The sequence below is a fragment of the Aegilops tauschii genome, chromosome 7 (assembly GCF_002575655.3).
Source record: "Aegilops tauschii subsp. strangulata cultivar AL8/78 chromosome 7, Aet v6.0, whole genome shotgun sequence".
NCBI lineage: Eukaryota > Viridiplantae > Streptophyta > Magnoliopsida > Poales > Poaceae > Aegilops > Aegilops tauschii.
In genome coordinates, this window is record NC_053041.3 from 638,843,477 (window position 1) to 638,861,383 (window position 17,907).

Below are 17,907 nucleotides of genomic sequence, written 5' to 3' on the forward strand. Positions count from 1 at the left end.
ACGCTCGTCGAGAGTGGTTTTCTGAGGTAACGCTCTCCAATAGCGCGTTCGCTCAAACAAGGGAACGTCATCTCGTTGGTGGCCGTCTTCTTTATTCACTTCCACCCGTAGTACAGCTAAGCAGGAGAGGCTTTTTTTCTTAAGGATGTGAGGCGAGTTTGTGATTGGATAATTAGAAGATTGGCACAGATAACCAGATTGGGCCAAGGTCGCTCTCAAGAGGCATGAGGAGCAGAATAATGTCTGACCAGCAACTCCAAAGCACACATACTTTAAAAAGAAATGAAGCCACTCTTGACCCCCACGGTCAATCCTTTCGCAGCCACACATACTTTACAAAATAAATATGGATGCGGTTGAGGAAAAAGAAAACAAATTGCTGTGCTCAACACAAATCTTTGACCAGTTTATATATCTTGAACTCGAGCCAGGCCGGTGCTAATCAAGCCCATGAAAAATATTTCGTCCCGTATGAAAATGCCGGAATTTCGCGCCAGCATTTCCCCACTGTTCCAAGCAGAAATCCATCCATGCGTTCAAATCAGGGAGATCCAGACGATTGATCCAGCAGGCAAAGTGAGCAGTGAAGGTGAAGCATTGCCTCGGTCGCAGGTAAACTAAGCTCCACTGAAGCTGACGTCGTCCCTCGGCTTTGAAACGGTAAAAGGTTAAGTGATGTGGATCGTCACAGGCTCAACAAAATTCACCAAGATTTTCCAAGGAAGTCGCTCTGCGTGCGTGTCCACTAGCGGCGAGCGGCCGTGACTTTCCACAGCAAATTCCAAAAGGGGGTGACACACCGCACCACATATCTCCAAATATCCTTTTCCGTCCGTCCATCCGGCCGTCGGTGTCGCTGAATGCAGAAAACCGTGTTGAATTGTTCCAAAGCCTTGAACTTCCTTCCTCCTTTTCTTTTTTTCCCTGTGTTGACGAGAGGGAATTCAAGGTGGAAAATCATTACACAAAGACTAATACTAAAACAAAATAAAATAACATAAAATATACTGTAATAATAATGGTTTTGATGAAAGTGGTTCCACCTTTTTAGGCGCGTTGCATTTGCATTTGGGCCACTATCTCTGGCCAAATCTAGTGCTCCATGTTGGTTGACACCATAGAGGAAAAAAGGGTAAAGGAAGTTGCCTTCGGCTTCAACGTCTTCGTGTGCCTCTTCGCCGGGAAGCACCCTCGGAACCCTCCCAGAAAACAGCTCGAACAGAATTAATTCTCTCCTGCAAAAGGTGAAGCGATTAGGCTGCTGAAATGCACATTATTTTCTGTGCTGCAGAATAAAACATGTAGGGACTAGTGTGTGTGTGTGTCACTGTCACAACAAGCCACAGCCATAGACTGGAGACTGGACCGTCCGCTGCTGAAAATCAAGAGAGGGACGCCCTGCAGCAGCTTGAACACCAGCAAGCACCCATCCGTCCATCCAATCCACATCACGTAGAATCTAGACCGTTTCCCCTTCCATCCGGCCCAGGCCGCTGTCGACCTCATCTCGGCCGGTCAAGTCCATGCCCCTGCGTCGCCTCTGTTCATGCCAAAGGTGCAGTGCAGCCTTTGGCAGAAGATGGCCATGGCAGCTTGTGATACTTTGAAACGGTCCAAGTCTTGGGCGATGCGCACTTCTCATGCCCACCGTGGCTTCGATGGTCAGTGCTGTGAGCGATGATGACGACGATGGTCGCCTTTTGGTTGTGGAGGAACCAACACCTGGAACAAGTTAGTGATGGGTTTCTTTCAACCAGAGAATTTTGGGACTTGATAAGATGATGGCTTACCTTTGTGCGCCAAACATGACGCCTTGTCTCGAGAACGGAAACAAGGACTGAAGCTTCCCCAGCACTGCAGTTATTAGCACAAAAAGATACAATCTAGGCTTTCTTGGCCCTGCAGTTATTAGCAAAAGAAGATGCAATCCAGGCTTATAGCAATATGCATCAATTATCATGTAACTATGCAAGACAAAAAGAAATTGCAAACAGACAACTGTTTTTATTCTGGGATGGAAGCCCGAAACTTTCTTTATGACAGAGGACTCGGGATGGCGCATATTTGGCACATATAGCTGGACTCGACCCGCACCATCACCGCTTATTTATCTTTCTATATAGTAGGTAACCTCAGCAAAGTCCAAGCCAGAATCTCAAGTCTGCACAGTTTGACAGTATTGCTACTACTAGCAATAGCAGGAGTATTACAAGGACGTCGGCACACGGTCCTGATCAAGCGTTGATATGGTGCTTATTTGTTGTCTTTGTCGGGTGACAGAAAGACAAAGTTAATTCCCTTCTTGCTGGAGTCACCTCCTGTAGACGCCTTTTCGGAACCAGAAGTCGCCTCACCATCTGCTGCGTCTTTGACGCCAGTGGCTTCAACATCGATGTACCCGAGAGCAGTTTTCCCCCAAGAAGCAGCTCCTTCATCCTTGGGCTTTTCCGCTTTCTCCTCGACGCGATAGTAAGCCTGGCAAGAGAGCATTTTGTGAGATCGTACTGCAGATATCTTTTGCTGTTATTTATTTATTGTTACTAAATCCTCCTAGTAATTAGCATTACCACACAAGTGCGGGATGGAGACAGGATTTTGAATGAGTTAGGGCGGTTGTTGAAGTTTGTTTCAGGTACTCCTGGTACTCCTTCAGGTGACGTAAAGTGATCGTTGTCATGGGCCACCTGCGATGCAGCACAGATCAACACTGCAAATAAGATTATCTGATGCAGCCTTGATGGCCCCTTCTATAGAAGAACATAGGTGTGCAAAACAGATCTTGAACATCATTAACATTGCTTACTCTTCCATGTCCACCAAACATCAGAGCATCAGAGTCCAGAGCTACCTTGTACTTCCCAGGCAAGTCACATCCGACTTTGTAACTGCGTGTTTTAAAAGTGGAAACGAGATTAAGCACATTAGTCATTAAGCAGAAGAAATATTGAAAGGCAAAGCTTGCAAGAGATCAGTTACCCATCATAAGTTTTACTGGGATGAAAATTGAAGACGAAGACCAGATCTCCACGTTCAAATACAATAATCTGGAAAGGAAGTTGGATTGAGTCCATAGCCCATTTTGAGACAACAATGGTTCATATCAAACAGATACGGTTTCAACTTATTTGGTAACATAAAACGCACAAGTCAGAGTTGCTATTCTTAAGAGTAGGAGTGAATCAAATGATGCAACAGCTGCCCTGACTAAACATTGTATAGTTAACTACCTTCTTTTCCTCATTCATGTCGCTGACAATCTGCTTTGATGATGATAGGAAGGAAAATTTGTCGTCGAGCGCATTCATTGCTTGATCAAATGCGTTCATGTACTGTTCAAATTATATATGTTAGGCGAGAAATAAAAAATGCTTGAATGCAGAAAAGTTGGATAAAATATGAGAAAAATCGTGAAAGGCTATTATTATTTATCAGATGCAGAGAAAATAACTTCCTGTTAACAAAAGAACACAGCCTTCAAATAATATTTGGGAAATTGCAATGTCAATTTATATGGATAATGTATGCACTGCATATCACTAATGTGTAAGAATCAAGAAAATTACTAGGTTACCACAGGCAAGATTTGGTCATCGTACTGAGCAACTAGTAGTAGATCAGCAATTTAGTTTAGTTTGAAAGGCTTAATATGAAACGTTAGAAGGGAGAATTTATCCACAAGACAGAAGTTGGAACACAGTGTAAATAAGCTACAGTCAGAGATGAAGGAACTAAGTGAGGTCAAGATCCCAAGAGAGCTACCAGACCAGAAACTGTAAAAATATACATAGGCATAACCTTGTATCGTAGGTGATCAATGTCTGCGAGGCTCCACTGGCGTCTGCATTTATCATAACTCCAGTTGTTGCCTTCTCTTGGAAAGTCAATCCATTCTGGGTGGCCAAACTAAAAGGAAATTGCACCGTCAGTATGAGTTAGAAAACAGATATAAACGTTGTCAGGTTGCAGCAATTTGCCATATACTGCTGATTTTCTGCAAGAAGCTTGTCGTGATATGTAAAACATGAGTAGGTTAAGAAAGACATGCTAACATCTCTATCATGTTTGCATCATTTACGGAGAAACATTGGTATAAAATAAAAATCTTTTAAACAGGGAATATTCATAAGTGTGTGATGTCGGCATATATGTAATTGGAATAAGAGGATCCAACAATAGACTGCCACGCTAAAAAACAACAATGAATTAGAATAAAGATTAACTACCGGCACAGCTAAATGATACGTGATAACATGGAAATAGCTGGGGAGTACTTGGCTATCATAGAAAACAGATGTTTAAACTTTTCGCCCTGCCCAAAGGATTTTTTTCGAGGAATCCCGAAACATATTGATCAGAAATAAGTTTTGACAGATAACCAGATATTACCTCATTACCCATAAAATTCAAGTAGCCATCACCTCCAAGGGCCATGGTGATGAAGTGAATCATCTGAAATATTTGTAACAAAATAAGCCAAATGTACCAAAAGGGACTGGAATACATTATCTTCAAGGACTAAGCAGAACTCTGAGTAACAACGAACATTACAATACTCGTCTGGAACTAGAACATCAAATTCAGGAATACTTAAAACGAATCGAACCTTTTGAAGTGCAATTCCACGATCAATTGTAGGCGAAGCAGGCTGCAAGTCTGACATGCCAGTATACATTTCCTTGTCCATCAAGAGAAATGCCATAGTCTTGTCGCCAACAATAGACTGAAAATTTGCGTGAAAGTTAACTACTAAGTTGTTTCAATAGATGAACACAAAGTCAACGATATATAACTGCAGTCTTCGGACATTCTTACATGGTCCGTAATAGCTGGTTAGTGGGTACTATCACTAGTTATCAGAATATAACTAACTTAATTCGAACTTGTGAAGCAACTAAAAGTCATCAAGCGAAATGTTTATTTCTCAAATTTGTCTACCAGGCAAAGAAAGTGTCTCACCTTTGAACTGTATGTTCTTAGACCAGTGCCCCATAAAAAAAGAACACATACTCACGCACAGCGACAAAGGAGGGAAAACATACCTGATCATGGCTCTCAGCATATGCAATGCACTTTTCCGTATATCTCCTGTTGGTCAGAGTATGTGCTATTCCACTCATTGACCATTCAAGGTCATCTTTGTTCTTCAAGTAGTCGATCCATCTATCAGGAATAGCCATAGCCAGGCGATAGTCAAACCCTACTCCACCTTCATCAACTGACCGACAAAGCACTGGCATGCCTGAAACATCTTCTGCAACAACAGTTGCTTCTGGCAAGAGTTTGTGCATTAAATGGTTCGCAAGCATCAGGTAAACAACTGCATCTACATCAGTATCCAAACCAAAATATTCCTTGTAACTTCCAGCGAATGACATATTGATACCATGGTGATTATATAGCATGGATGTTACCCCATCAAATCGGAAGCCATCAAACATGAATTCGTCCATCCAATATCTCAGATTAGAAAGAAGAAATCGTAAGACCTCCCAATTGGCATAGTTGAACAGGCGGCTATCCCACAGTTTATGATAGCCCCTTTCTCCTGTGTGGAAATAGGACTCCTGTGTGTTTTGCCCAACATCATAGCCATTAAGACCATCTGTCTTATTACTGCTCGCATGGCTATGGACAACATCCATCAGAACACGCAACCCTAAACTATGTGCCTTGTCAACAAGATATTTGAGGTCCTCTGGCGTTCCTGATCTGCTGCTAACTGCGAAGAAATTCGTCACATGGTACCCAAAAGAAGCATAATATGAATGTTCCATGATTGCCATCAGCTGAACTGTGTTGTAGTTGTTTGCCTTTATGCGCGGTAACACATTGTCTGCAAATTCTCTGTATGTGCTTACTTCAGGCTTTTCACCACTCATCCCCACATGAGCCTCGTAAATACGTGGAGCGTCAGGCTTTCGAGGCCGAGGATGCTTAAACACATACCTGCAAAACGAGCAATAAAAGTATCATGTCTCCACATTAATGTAAGTTAATTGTGTGGGTTTTACTTAGATTTCTTGCTCTCGAGCCACTAAAAGTAGACCTTTCACCAGAAGGTGGATCCCAGTGAACACCGTCATATGGAGCTCCAAATTTAGAGGCATCAAAAGTTGCATAACGAATCCATGCAGGAACCCGATCGACCCATAGTCCATCTCCACGGTGAAATCGAAATTTAACCTTGGAATTATGGGGGATGGCAGGTTTCCCATTGACATGGGAAATCCTGATTGACCAAACACCATAATTATCCTTTGTCATCCTGTGCCCAGAGCCATTCCAGTTGTTGAAGTCACCAATAAGTTGTGCATCCCTACACCCATAAAGTAATGACTCACAAGTAAATACATGAATCTACTAAAGATAGTTAGAAGCAAGTATTGCCATAAAAGAAATGAATACCAGCCAACCATGACCATAACTAGAAAAGGGAAAACATATTTCATATTTATCTACTCTTTACTAGCTAGAATCAGAAAAGACAAGCCATAAACTCTTAAGACAGTTTCATCAGCACTTCATAAGTTAACCAACGACCATTGCAATTAGTTGCGTGACAACACTAGAACTTACATTGCTGCAGGGGCCCATTCCCGGTACACAGTTGCGTCATTTTCTGTGTTGATCCCAAACTTCAAATAGCCTACAAAACGGAGTCGCATTATGTCTTTTGTGCTGCGGACGCCACAAGATGTAACTATTGTTTCAAACACATGAACAAAAGCTAACCTTTAGAGAACTCTTCAAGGCCTCCCTCGTGCTTCTCAATCGAATGTTTCTGGTCAAGGTACTTTTTCATCCTATAACTGAAGTGTTCCTTGAAGCCGGCAAACTTCGGATCCAGATCGTATATCGGAAGGTCGCCAACACCATCTTCAGCTGTTGCCATGGTGTAGTCTCTTGGCGCAGACACGGGAACAGAGAACTTGCTCTTGGCCTTCCATAAATGAACAACAGTTAGGATAAGCGGCAGATCAGGACTGAACAAGTAGTAGAGACACAACACAGGATTATGTTTTCACAATGCAGCAATTATTTGGTTGATACATTCAGCACAGATTATACACATTTGGGTTGTACATCCAGTAATACGGTTGAGACACTGCAGGAGGGGATATTCTGCGTACGGATCGCATAAAGGCAGAGAAATCCAATCGAAATCGCATCCACTTGTTCCTCAGTGGACGAATCCCAGCCTCAAGTTTATTAGTAGTATATACTATTTCCAATAACCACCGGGGATCAGATTCCGTTTGCCCGGCGACAACAGGGGATCACGGTCGCAAATCTGGGTAGACAGGGGAGAGGGCTCACCTTCCGCGGCCACGACCAGCGGAGCGAAGAGGGCGCGGGCACCGCGCTCAGCCGCACATTGCCGCCGCCCTGCGCGCGCGCGGCATCGCATCAGGGAACCCCGGCAGAACGGAGGCCGGAAACGAAAGAAAAGAAAAGAAATGAAGATCCCGACTGACTCACCGAGATCCCCGGTCCGGGCCGGTCAGCAGCGGGACGGGAGGGGCGCGGCGGGAGAGATGGCGAGCAGGAGGGGGCGGTGAGGCAGAGCATCTTCGTCGATGGCGGCGGACGGGAGTCCCATTTTGCGCGGGGCCCGTGGCCCGGCGCGCTTTATAGCGGCCGGAGGAGGAGTGTGGCGCCGGAGACGCAACGGAAAGGCGTGATTTTTTTCCGGTCCGTGGCCGCTTTGGACAGGAGAGGAGAACAGTGGAGTGGAAGCAACGAGAGGGAGGGAGGGGGAAACGGGGGCGAGGGAGAAGCGGATCTGCGGGCCCGGGAGGGCCGGGGTGCACGTGGACGGTCGTGCGCCGCTGGGCCGGACGAAAGCTATGGGCCCTCACGTGTCTCGCCACTTTCAGCCTTCGTCAGTTTTGTGAAAAGTGGAAGATATTTGCTCTTTTCCCTAAAAAAAAAAGAAGATATTTGCTCTAAAAGAACATCCCAATCACTATAAAAGCATTACTTTCACAAAAGAACTATAAAAGGATTGCTTTTTCTAGAAATGAAAACTAACAAAAGTTTACTCTTTGCACTGTCCAGCAAGAACAATTACTTTTTGCAAAGACCAGAGGGACATGTGGGACTGCGATGGTTGGTTGTTGCTTGTCAGGGTGGGGGAATGAAATGAGGTTTTCGTAGGGCAGAAAACTGGTGTACCATGTTTTGCAGGCTACTCCTCTTCTTCCTCCCCCGGTCCTTCCCTCTCCCCCCTACCTGCCAGCCCGACGTCCGCCTCGCCACATGTTGCCGCACACGCCTCGCAGCCCCTCACTGCTCTCGTGTCAACTGCAATGTCCCCATCTCCGGTGAGGTCTCTGTAGGGACGTTGTGGTCATCCCCATCTCAGCGTCGAAGCATCGCGTCACCTCGACTCTCCTTCTTCTTTGAATAGAAAAACGGCTAACATTACTTTCGGTTTCAGGCAACTGCCCAATAGCAAACATGGTTTCATATGGAGCAAGTGTATAGCATGTGGTTTGGCTGGGTTGGAGTTATTTCTTATATTTTTTCTAAAAAAACAATTGTTCACATTTTAAATGGTTGCGTTGCTCATATTGATATATTCAAAACTATATCTCATATTGGCAGGTTTTGATGATGTTTTTTTGACCACGCAAACATACTTCTCAAGTTAGTATTTATACTTTATATGTTTGTGTGTGCACCTCCATATGCAAGTCTGGACTTCTCATAAGAGACACAAATTAATAATAGAAAAATATGAAACTGGAATATAACAACAAAAAATAGCGAGAAACAGAAAAATGGTATATAAATTTGGGAAACCTACAAAAGAGAAAAAAATAAAATAGATTTCAAAGAAATGAAAAAAGGGGAAACGAACAGTCCAACTACCCTCACTCCCTATGGGCACCACTGCACGAAAGGCGCTAAAAGCGGCCTTAGAGAACCTCTAGTAGAGTCTTCATATGTATGGTTGTCGTATGTCATATGGAGTACGCTTCATATGTACTTGGCAGCTGTGGCTCAAACACATAGTCGCGATATGCGGCTTTCATATTTGTGGTCTTACTTGTTTCTTTTTTCATTTGCTAAAAATTTGTATGTTCAATTTATGGTACATTTAGTTGAACCACACCGGTTCAAATCATTATCAAATGTGATAAACTTATATTGCTGGCCAAAAGTCGTCACACTACATTTTATTTGCGACTTCAAAAGTCGTTGAGCGACATTTTCAAAATATGCAATGTCGCCATTCGACATTGCTATGTTCTACTACCTGCAGTACCTTCGCCGCCGCCGCCGTCGTCTAGCCGTTGTCCTCCTAAGAGAGATCGTCGAGGAAGGCGTAGGGGAGAGCTATCGTTGCTCCTCCTTATAGATGGTTGCGGGGCGGAACTCCCAGAGGACGTACTCCTCATTGTGAGCTTTGAGTTTGGAGAGTCGCATTGCGACATCGAACGGGTCCTCAGGATCCGACTGGGGGCAAGGGGACCAACGACATCAATGGGGATGACCTCGTTAACATGTATGATGGACCCGAAGCGCCAAATCAATGATGCACGCCATCATGGGAGCCGACATATCAGCCTCGGGAGGAGGAAGCGCCACACGCGCCATTCTAGGAGGAGAATATCCTACCATCGTGGAGGAAGGTGGGGTTCGCACTGCCGGTAAACCATGATTGGGTAGGCGGTTTAGCCAGTAGGTTGTGTCTCTCCATAATGATGACATTGTGGCATAGAGGGGAGGAGATGTCTTGGGGAGGTGATGCCGAGGAAGGGGGAGGCGGCAGCTATGGTTTTGGTGATGCCGTTGAGATTTTATAGTCGGAGCTTATGCCACGCGATGACCATCCAAATGGCTGCCTCATGAATTTGAGGGGAGTGGGCGCACCACTAATGGGAGGGTGCTTATCCTTCTTGTCACCCCACTCGTCGGTGATTATCTGTGCATGCTGGTTCATGTACCTGTAATGCGCTGTGTAAAATCCCGGCGTTGGCGCAAGGAGGAAGAAGCTAAAACTTCCCTCATGCATGCGCTTGCGGTTGGATATGGAGTGAGTGCCAAACAACGAATCCATGGCCTCCATATTTGGAGGCTCGAAGCTTGTTTGTGGAGCGAGCTCCCTAAATTATGGCTATCCGAAGGGATATGGTGACTCTTCTGAAGTGCCATTTTGGGCCAAAAATGCCATATTGGCATTATGGCGATTGGGCCAATATCGCGACTCTGCTAGAGTTGCTCTTACTTGCCTCACTTTAACCTTCCCTAAGATTACCTTCCCCGACTCATTCCCAGAAACAAGGAGGATAGATTAAATATTTTGCAACAAAGAGATATATGGTTTCTAGAGTAAACATGAGAGAGCGCATGGTCATGCATGGTGATATCCTTTGTTTATAAATCTATGTTTGAATAACTTTTAGCATAAAAGAAAGTAGTTTTCTTTACGACTGCACCAAAAAAATAATCCTTTTTAAGTTAATGTTGTGAGAATATATCTTCCTATCAGTCCCACATGCCATATATGAGGCACATTGTCAAATTCAAGTCAAGTAAACAAAAATCCAAGAAACTAATCATGATTAATAAGTCCATGATGAAGAATGGGCTAACAGAAAAACAAATCAGAGGATGAAGACCTAATAGAAAAAAACTTGTTAGGTGGGTGGGGGAGGGGTAAATATATGGGCTAGTCCACCATGTATCATGCACCACCCTCTCCTCCCTACTCTAGCATGTATGGTGCAGAATACCAACAGCCTTTATATCCCACCTCCTATGGGCATATAATAATTCACTCTCACTTCAATAAAATGTAACAAAAAGACATCCAGGGAATCCAATGAAGGGCTTGGAGAAAGGGCTCAGATCCGAGGGACCTACAAATGCACAGGATTACGACAAGGGAAGCAAAGATTCAAAGTGACATTTTTTAAGTGGGTCTAACCTTTAGTTGAAGCACTTCACTCTTCGGGAGAAGGGGAGTCTAAGGAAGAATTTCCTTAACTAGGCCTACTTGCTAGCTATGGCATTTCTCATTTCACCTCTTCTAATACATGGTAGTACTTTACACTCCCACAAGGCGCGTCCAAATGTATCTTAAAAAATCGATGTGTCAACTATGTCTGGTGTACGATGTACTTCACATAAATCTCCATACATTCTCTCCCTCTTGATAATTTTACATCATGAGTACTACCACAAGATCTACCGCCTAATAATTTGTTGTCATGATGATGACACCAAATCTTCTGATTTTATTTCAGGATCAGGTCGGTCACTTGGGCTAGGTGACTTTAGTGGAATTGTATTATGAGGTATTATCTTTTGACAATCATATTTTGTGGCTACATGCTGGAATCTAAACCATGTAAAAAGAGAAGAACTTTCCATAAAATGAACAAACAAACAGTGCCAAGTATGCCACTTGTTGGCAACTCATACATTTGAAAATTGTTAGTTAAATGAAACTAAGGTTCTATTCTTTTAGCATGCATTGCATTGCATTACTAGTTAGACCCGTGAATTGTAGAAACATCTATCAAGATATTTATTGATATTACCATAGGCACTCACGCACACATACACACATACAACGCTATTGTAATAAATCTATGTAACACAAGTTATTTCATATGTGAATTTGTCATTTTTATGCTTTGTTTTATTTAAAGGTTTGATTCAAGTTCACGAAATGCTCTAGACTAAATTCTAAAAAATAATACAATTTCAAAACAAAATAGAGTTCTACATTAATATTTCTGTGTTCATAATTATAGAATTTGAGTTATATGTAACATCCCAAATTTTCAATTGGAATGTTATACATTAGATCATCATGCATATCATATTTTATTGCATTTTGATTTGCGATCCTAGAAATTTCACGCAACTCAAGGACCCACGGAGAGAGTTGGGGATTTCGTTATTTTCATATTTGGGTTTTCTCAAATTTTGAAAATAGGATCATTTGTTTTAATTATTTTTCTCTCCGAAAATATTTCATATCAAAATATATGAGATGGGATAAAATGACTTCTTCACAAATAATGAAATATTGGAGGAAAAATATTAAAAACAAATATTTGATTTTATTTGGATTTTATTTGATTTTATTCGAATTAGGAAAAATACGCATTTTTCAAAATTGCATTTTAGGCCCAAATAAATGTTCATCTTGTCCGGCTTATTTTTAGAGGACGGGGAAAATTTACTTCGGGATTTTTGGAGTCCGTTTAGTATTTCTTTTCTTACTTTTTTTGCATGTCTGAATTATTATTTTTTAAAGTCAACTGCCTTATGGGCCGTGTCCGACCCGGACACCTCAGCCTGGCCGGCCTTTAAAGCCGCGGCCCGTGCCCCGCCTCAGCCCAAGTCGCCGCCGCCGCGAAACCCTCGCTGCCGCTGCCGCCCGCGCCGCCGCCGCCCCGCGCCTTGCCGCCCGACCCGCCACCCGCCGGAGCCCCGCCGCCGTCCGCCGCCACACGCCGGAGCCGCTCGCCGCCGCCGCCGTCACACGAACCGAGGTAGCCGCCGGTTTTTCTCGAAAAACCGTTCGGTTTATTTCGAAACCGAGATGCGTTTTTTTATATTAGATCGGTTTATTTTTTTCCGGTTTAGTTAAATAGCGAACGCCCGTTCGTTCGTTCATTTAAACGAACGGTTTTCGTTTTTTTACAGACAGCGAATGCTCGATCGTTAGCCTGTTCGTCAGTTTTTCTTTTTCTTGGATTTTTCGCGATTATTCTTGATCGCGATTTCCGATCTGTTTTTCGTTTTAGTATAACTTTTCGCTCATTTATCGGAATCAGGCGATTCAAGCGTCTAGAGTTTCGTCTCGAAATTCTCTTTCCGTTTAACCAACTCAAACAAGTTTTTGCTAATGTAAAATTTGACTTAGATCCAGATTAGTAAACGAAGCTTGTTTCTTTCGCCGTTTGACCTTCGTTGCTTCGTTTGAATTGATTCTTTTTGCAAACCGGAGTTCTTAAGTTGAACTTTCTGGTTAGATCTCTTATTTTGAGTTTTATTTCGTGCACCCTTGCTTGATTGCTTATGTATGTATTGTTTGTTTGCGATAGAGTACCTGGAGTGCGAAGCGTGCTACTACGAGTCTCTAGGTTTCACGGATCATCAGTAAGGCAAGTAACACTTTGATCATACTTTTCATCATCCAGTTTTATTGCATTAGATCAATCCTCAAATAGTTGCATGATTAGGATCTGACTAATATGTGGGTTTTGGGAAGTAGATGAGGTAGTACCTATTGTCCTGTTTACTATCAAACCTTTGGGAGTTACTTCTACGTTTGCTTATATTGCTATGCTATGCTCGTAGACGTGGATTGGGTTTGAGTGAATTCTTCATGACAGATGTGAGATTATTAATTTATGGTTCAACTTAAGGTGGCTACTTTAATTTACATCTGGGTGGATTGAGGCACCTGGAGAAACCAGTGTTGTCTGTATTTTTGGATATCCCGGAGTACCCGTGTGATCATCCTATGGACCGCCACCCAGACTCAAAGAGATCATGAGATTATTCATGCTAGAAACTTCCATGTGCAGCCACAAGCTATTATGGGCTCTAGCATAGTTGAGTAGGTACATGACCTCTTGAAGAGGTGGGCTAGCAGATGTAGGGGAAAGTAGGTGTAACTGTCCACCCGGAGTAAAGAGTAGTGTTTCTGAAAGACTGTGTCTCGGTCATCCGTTTCTCAAACACCATGTAGTGCGAGAAATCAAGCGGAGGCGATCGAGTCTTGTGGGGAAAAGTGCACAAACCTCTGCAGAGTGTACAAACTAATCATGATTAGCCGTGTCCCCGGTTATGGACATCTTGAGTATCTAATTCTTGGATTAACATGTGAATCTCATCATCATGTTACTTAATTTAATTTGATTGGGTTAATCACGTTCTTAATTGGGATTGAGTTGGAGGTACCTTCTCAATGTTTAACAACCACCATGATAGTTAAATAAAATTTATTCCTTTGTGGTAGGGAAAAATTGGCTTTTCGCAAAACTGTAACCATAGAGCTTTCCACCAGCCAAATATGCATGTAGTGATAGCATTATTCTGTTCATTACTCTCTATGTGTTACCTTGCCAGCATATTCCATGTACTGACCCGTTTTCGGGCTGCAACGTATCATGTTGCAGACTTTTCAGGCGATGAGTAAGGACCCTTAGGTCGTGGTCTTATACTCAGTGATGCTGTTGGAGTTGATGGACTCACTTTATCTTCCAAGCCTTCCGCTGTTATCGTATTTTAGATGGCCTTAAGCCATATTTATTGTATTGAGTTCTCTTGAACTATTCGATGTAATAAGTGTGTGATTGCTACTCTGTTATAAATCCTTCAAAGTACTGTGCGTGTCAGCATTACCGATCCAGGGATGACACTGATGCACAGAGACTAGACTGTTTGAGGTCTGGTCGCTACAGAGATGGTATCAGAGCACATGCTGACTGTAGGACACGACCACTAAGCTAAAGCCCTAGATCACTACTCTCTTCTCATTTCTGACTCCTCTCCTTTCTTCCACTCTTTTAGGATGGCGGATGCAAGGAACAAGTTAGCGCAACCAGATGAGGATACACCTTTTGGACGACACTTGAAGGAAGTTACTAAGTACCTGAACATCGGAATACCAAGCTTCACCGGAACTTACAACGCCACACTACCAGAAGAGGAGCGCTGGATGATTCAAGTTCAAGTTCCAGGAAGGACGTTCACGCCAATCACTGAGCCCATAGAGTTTTCCTTTGATGCACCAACCTGGAGTCTAGGAAAGAGCATGGCAGCCCACATCACCATGGGACGCATTGGAGAAGTGTAACACAATGATCTCAAGGATACTATCTATCAGATTTGTGGGCGCCGAGACGAGCAATGGGAGATGATCAGTACCAGGAAGGATAGATCTATTGCAGCTTTCATCCAGGAGTTAAACCAGCACATTCGTCGCCAGGAGAACCAGATGTGCGCAGACATGATAGAACTGAAGAAGGCAAAGACTAGGATCATGGAACTGGAGGAAGAACTCAAGGCTACACGCGAGGATTATATGGAGGAAATCGTCGCACCGGTGGAGAAGAATGACGACCTGACAAAAAAGCTAGGAGTTTTCATGGGAGACCCAGCACCAGGAGGAGATGATGACGATTCTACTTGCCCGGAGAATTACATCATCATTGATGACACCAACTCGGACCCCAGTGAGGATGATTTGGAGGATGAAGCCGGAGCAGATATCATGGAGTCTTCGACTGAGCAATTTTTCTAGTAGACCACCAAATTAGTAGTATTATTCCACCATGTATATATTATAGTCCAAGCACTTTGTAACGATAGTTAGATCGATTGTATGCCTTGTTTGAATTGATTGGAGTGATATGATTGTGTTTGTCTCATGTGCATATGGGTAGTGTTTTCCCTCTAGACCTCATTCTATTCTATTTTCTCATCTTTTCTAAACCATCAGATGCCTCTGAGACGCGACACCGGATTTGTTTTCCCACCGGAGATCACTCAGTTGATTCAGCAGCAGAATGCCCTGATGCAAGTGCTAGTTCAAAACCAAGGCAACAACAACAACAACCCACCACCACCTGTTGATCACTTAGCCCGATTTCTTAGGCTGAATCCGCCAGTGTTTTCCAGTAGCACCGAGCCGATTGTGGCAGATGATTGGCTACGCAAGGTTGGAAGGGAGCTGACCACTGCAGGATGCACAGATGCGGAGAGAGTGCGTTTTGCCGCACATCAGCTTGATGGACCCGCAGCATCATGGTGGGAGAATTACACAGCCACTCACCCCATTGACACTGTCACATGGGACCAGTCAGCAAGCTTTCCGTACTGCCCATGTTTCAGTAGGAGCTATGGCCATGAAGAAGCGTGAGTTTCGCAACTTACGCCAAGGAGGACGTACCGTTGGCCAGTACGTGGAGGATTTTAGTAAGTTAGCACGTTATGCCCCAGATGACGTTGCTACGGATGCAGCTAAGCAGGAGAAGTTTCTGGAAGGACTGAATGATGAGCTGAGCATGCAGTTGATGGTGGCAACTTTTAACAACTACCAGGAGTTGGTAGATAGAGCTCTCATGATTGAAGGGAAGCAGCAGCAGATTGAGAGTCGTAAGAGGAAGTATGGACAAGGAAAGTACAGTACAGGAGTTCACCAGAAGCCTCGTTTTACCCCGAACTCGGGAGGACACCTTCAGCATAACCATGGAGGTCACATTCACAATGGAGGAAGTTCGCACAATCATAGTGGCCCCGAGAATGGCAATGGGAACGGAGGAAGCAACGGACAGAACCGTACCAACCCATCAACCCCAGCCAAGAGGGATCTAAGCCACGTTACCTGTTTCAAGTGCTAGGAGACTGGACATTATGCCACTGATTGTCCAGAAGCAAAGAATGGAAATGGCAATGGAATCTCGGGGAAGAAGCTGAACCCTTTCAACAGGGGATAGGTGAACCACATTAATGTGGAGGAGGTTGAAGCACAGCCTGATGCAGTAATAGGTAAGTTCTTGGTTAAGTCATTTACTGCAATCGTTCTTTTTGATACTGGTGCATCACATTCATACATATCAAGGGGATTTGTGGATAAGTTTAAGTTGCCCACCAAAGTTCTTAGAACACCTATCTTAGTAACCTGGCCAGGAGCAGAGTATATGGCAAGCCAAGGATGTTTTCAGTTGCCATTGGCCATAGGTAGGCATGTTTTCCCCTTAGACCTAATAGTTTTGGAGTCACAAGGTTTGGATGTAATTTTGGGAATGGATTGGCTATAGATGTATGGAGGAAACATCAATTGCGCTAGTAAGACGATTTTGCTTACTACCCCAGAAGGAAGAAGGATTAAGTATGTATCCCGACATGTGCCGAAGAGGACTCAAGTGAATTCCTTATCAGGAGTTGTACAGGAGGAAGTACCAGTGGTGAAGGAATTCCCTGACGTATTTCCAGAGGAGTTGCCAGGCATGCCACCGGATAGAGACATCGAGTTTTTGATTGAGCTTTTGCCAGGCACTAGGCCAATATCTAAGAGACCGTATAGGATGCCCGCTAAGGATTTGGAAGAAATTAAGAAGCAGATTAAGGAGTTACTGGATAAAGGATATATTCGCCCAAGTTCGTCACCTTGGGGATCACCCGTACTTCTAGTGGAGAAGAAAGATGGATCGTTGAGGATGGTTGTTGATTATCGTGGATTGAATGAAGTAACAATCAAGAAGAAGTACCCACTGCCGATGATCAATGATCTGTTTGACCGACTACAAGGAGCTAAAGTATTTTCCAAGATTGATTTGCGATCAGGATACCACCAGTTGAAGATTCAAGAGCAGGATATACCCAAGACAGCTTTTACCACAAGGTATGGGCTATATGAGTACACCGTTATGTCATTTGGCCTGACTAATGCACCTGCCTAATTCATGAACATGATGAACAAAGTGTTTATGGAGTTTTTGGATAAGTTCGTCGTAGTGTTCATTGATGATATTCTGGTCTATTCGAAGAATGAAGAAGAGCATAAGGAGCATTTGCGTTTGGTACTTGGAAAGCTTAGAGAACATCAGTTATATGCCAAGTTCAGCAAGTGCGAGTTTTGGTTAAAGGAAGTTGGATTCCTTGGACATGTTATATCCGGAGAAGGAATAGCAGTAGATCCCACCAAGGTTAACACTGTGACAAATTGGGAAGCACCCACGGCAGTTGGAGAAATCCGGAGTTTTCTTGGACTCGCAGGATATTACCGGAGATTCATCGAGAATTTCTCGAAGATTGCAAAGCCTATGACGGAGTTGTTAAAGAAGGACACCAAATTCATTTGGACTGAGGAATGTGAGGCTAGTTTCCAGGAATTGAAGAAACGTTTGGTTACAGCGCCAGTGTTGATTC

The 17,907-nt window shown here is 43.6% G+C and overlaps 1 protein-coding gene across 2 annotated transcripts in view; it reads right to left on the reverse strand.

Annotated features, from left to right (window-relative positions):
* Positions 1–1,984: 1,984 nt before the first annotated feature.
* LOC109760822 (1,4-alpha-glucan-branching enzyme, chloroplastic/amyloplastic) overlaps positions 1,985–17,907 on the reverse strand; it is a 28,748-nt gene continuing 12,825 nt past the window's right edge. For both annotated transcript variants that reach the window (XM_045231160.1, XM_045231159.1), the window contains 12 exons: positions 6,733–6,940; positions 6,577–6,646; positions 6,047–6,316; positions 5,040–5,946; positions 4,604–4,720; positions 4,387–4,449; positions 3,796–3,903; positions 3,228–3,329; positions 2,977–3,044; positions 2,804–2,885; positions 2,568–2,684; positions 1,985–2,475 (listed from right to left, as the gene is read on the reverse strand). In XM_045231160.1, the coding sequence (XP_045087095.1) occupies positions 2,254–2,475; positions 2,568–2,684; positions 2,804–2,885; positions 2,977–3,044; positions 3,228–3,329; positions 3,796–3,903; positions 4,387–4,449; positions 4,604–4,720; positions 5,040–5,946; positions 6,047–6,316; positions 6,577–6,646; positions 6,733–6,940 (2,334 nt within the window). In that variant the 3' untranslated portion in view covers positions 1,985–2,253. The remainder of the gene's footprint in view (positions 2,476–2,567; positions 2,685–2,803; positions 2,886–2,976; positions 3,045–3,227; positions 3,330–3,795; positions 3,904–4,386; positions 4,450–4,603; positions 4,721–5,039; positions 5,947–6,046; positions 6,317–6,576; positions 6,647–6,732; positions 6,941–17,907) is intronic.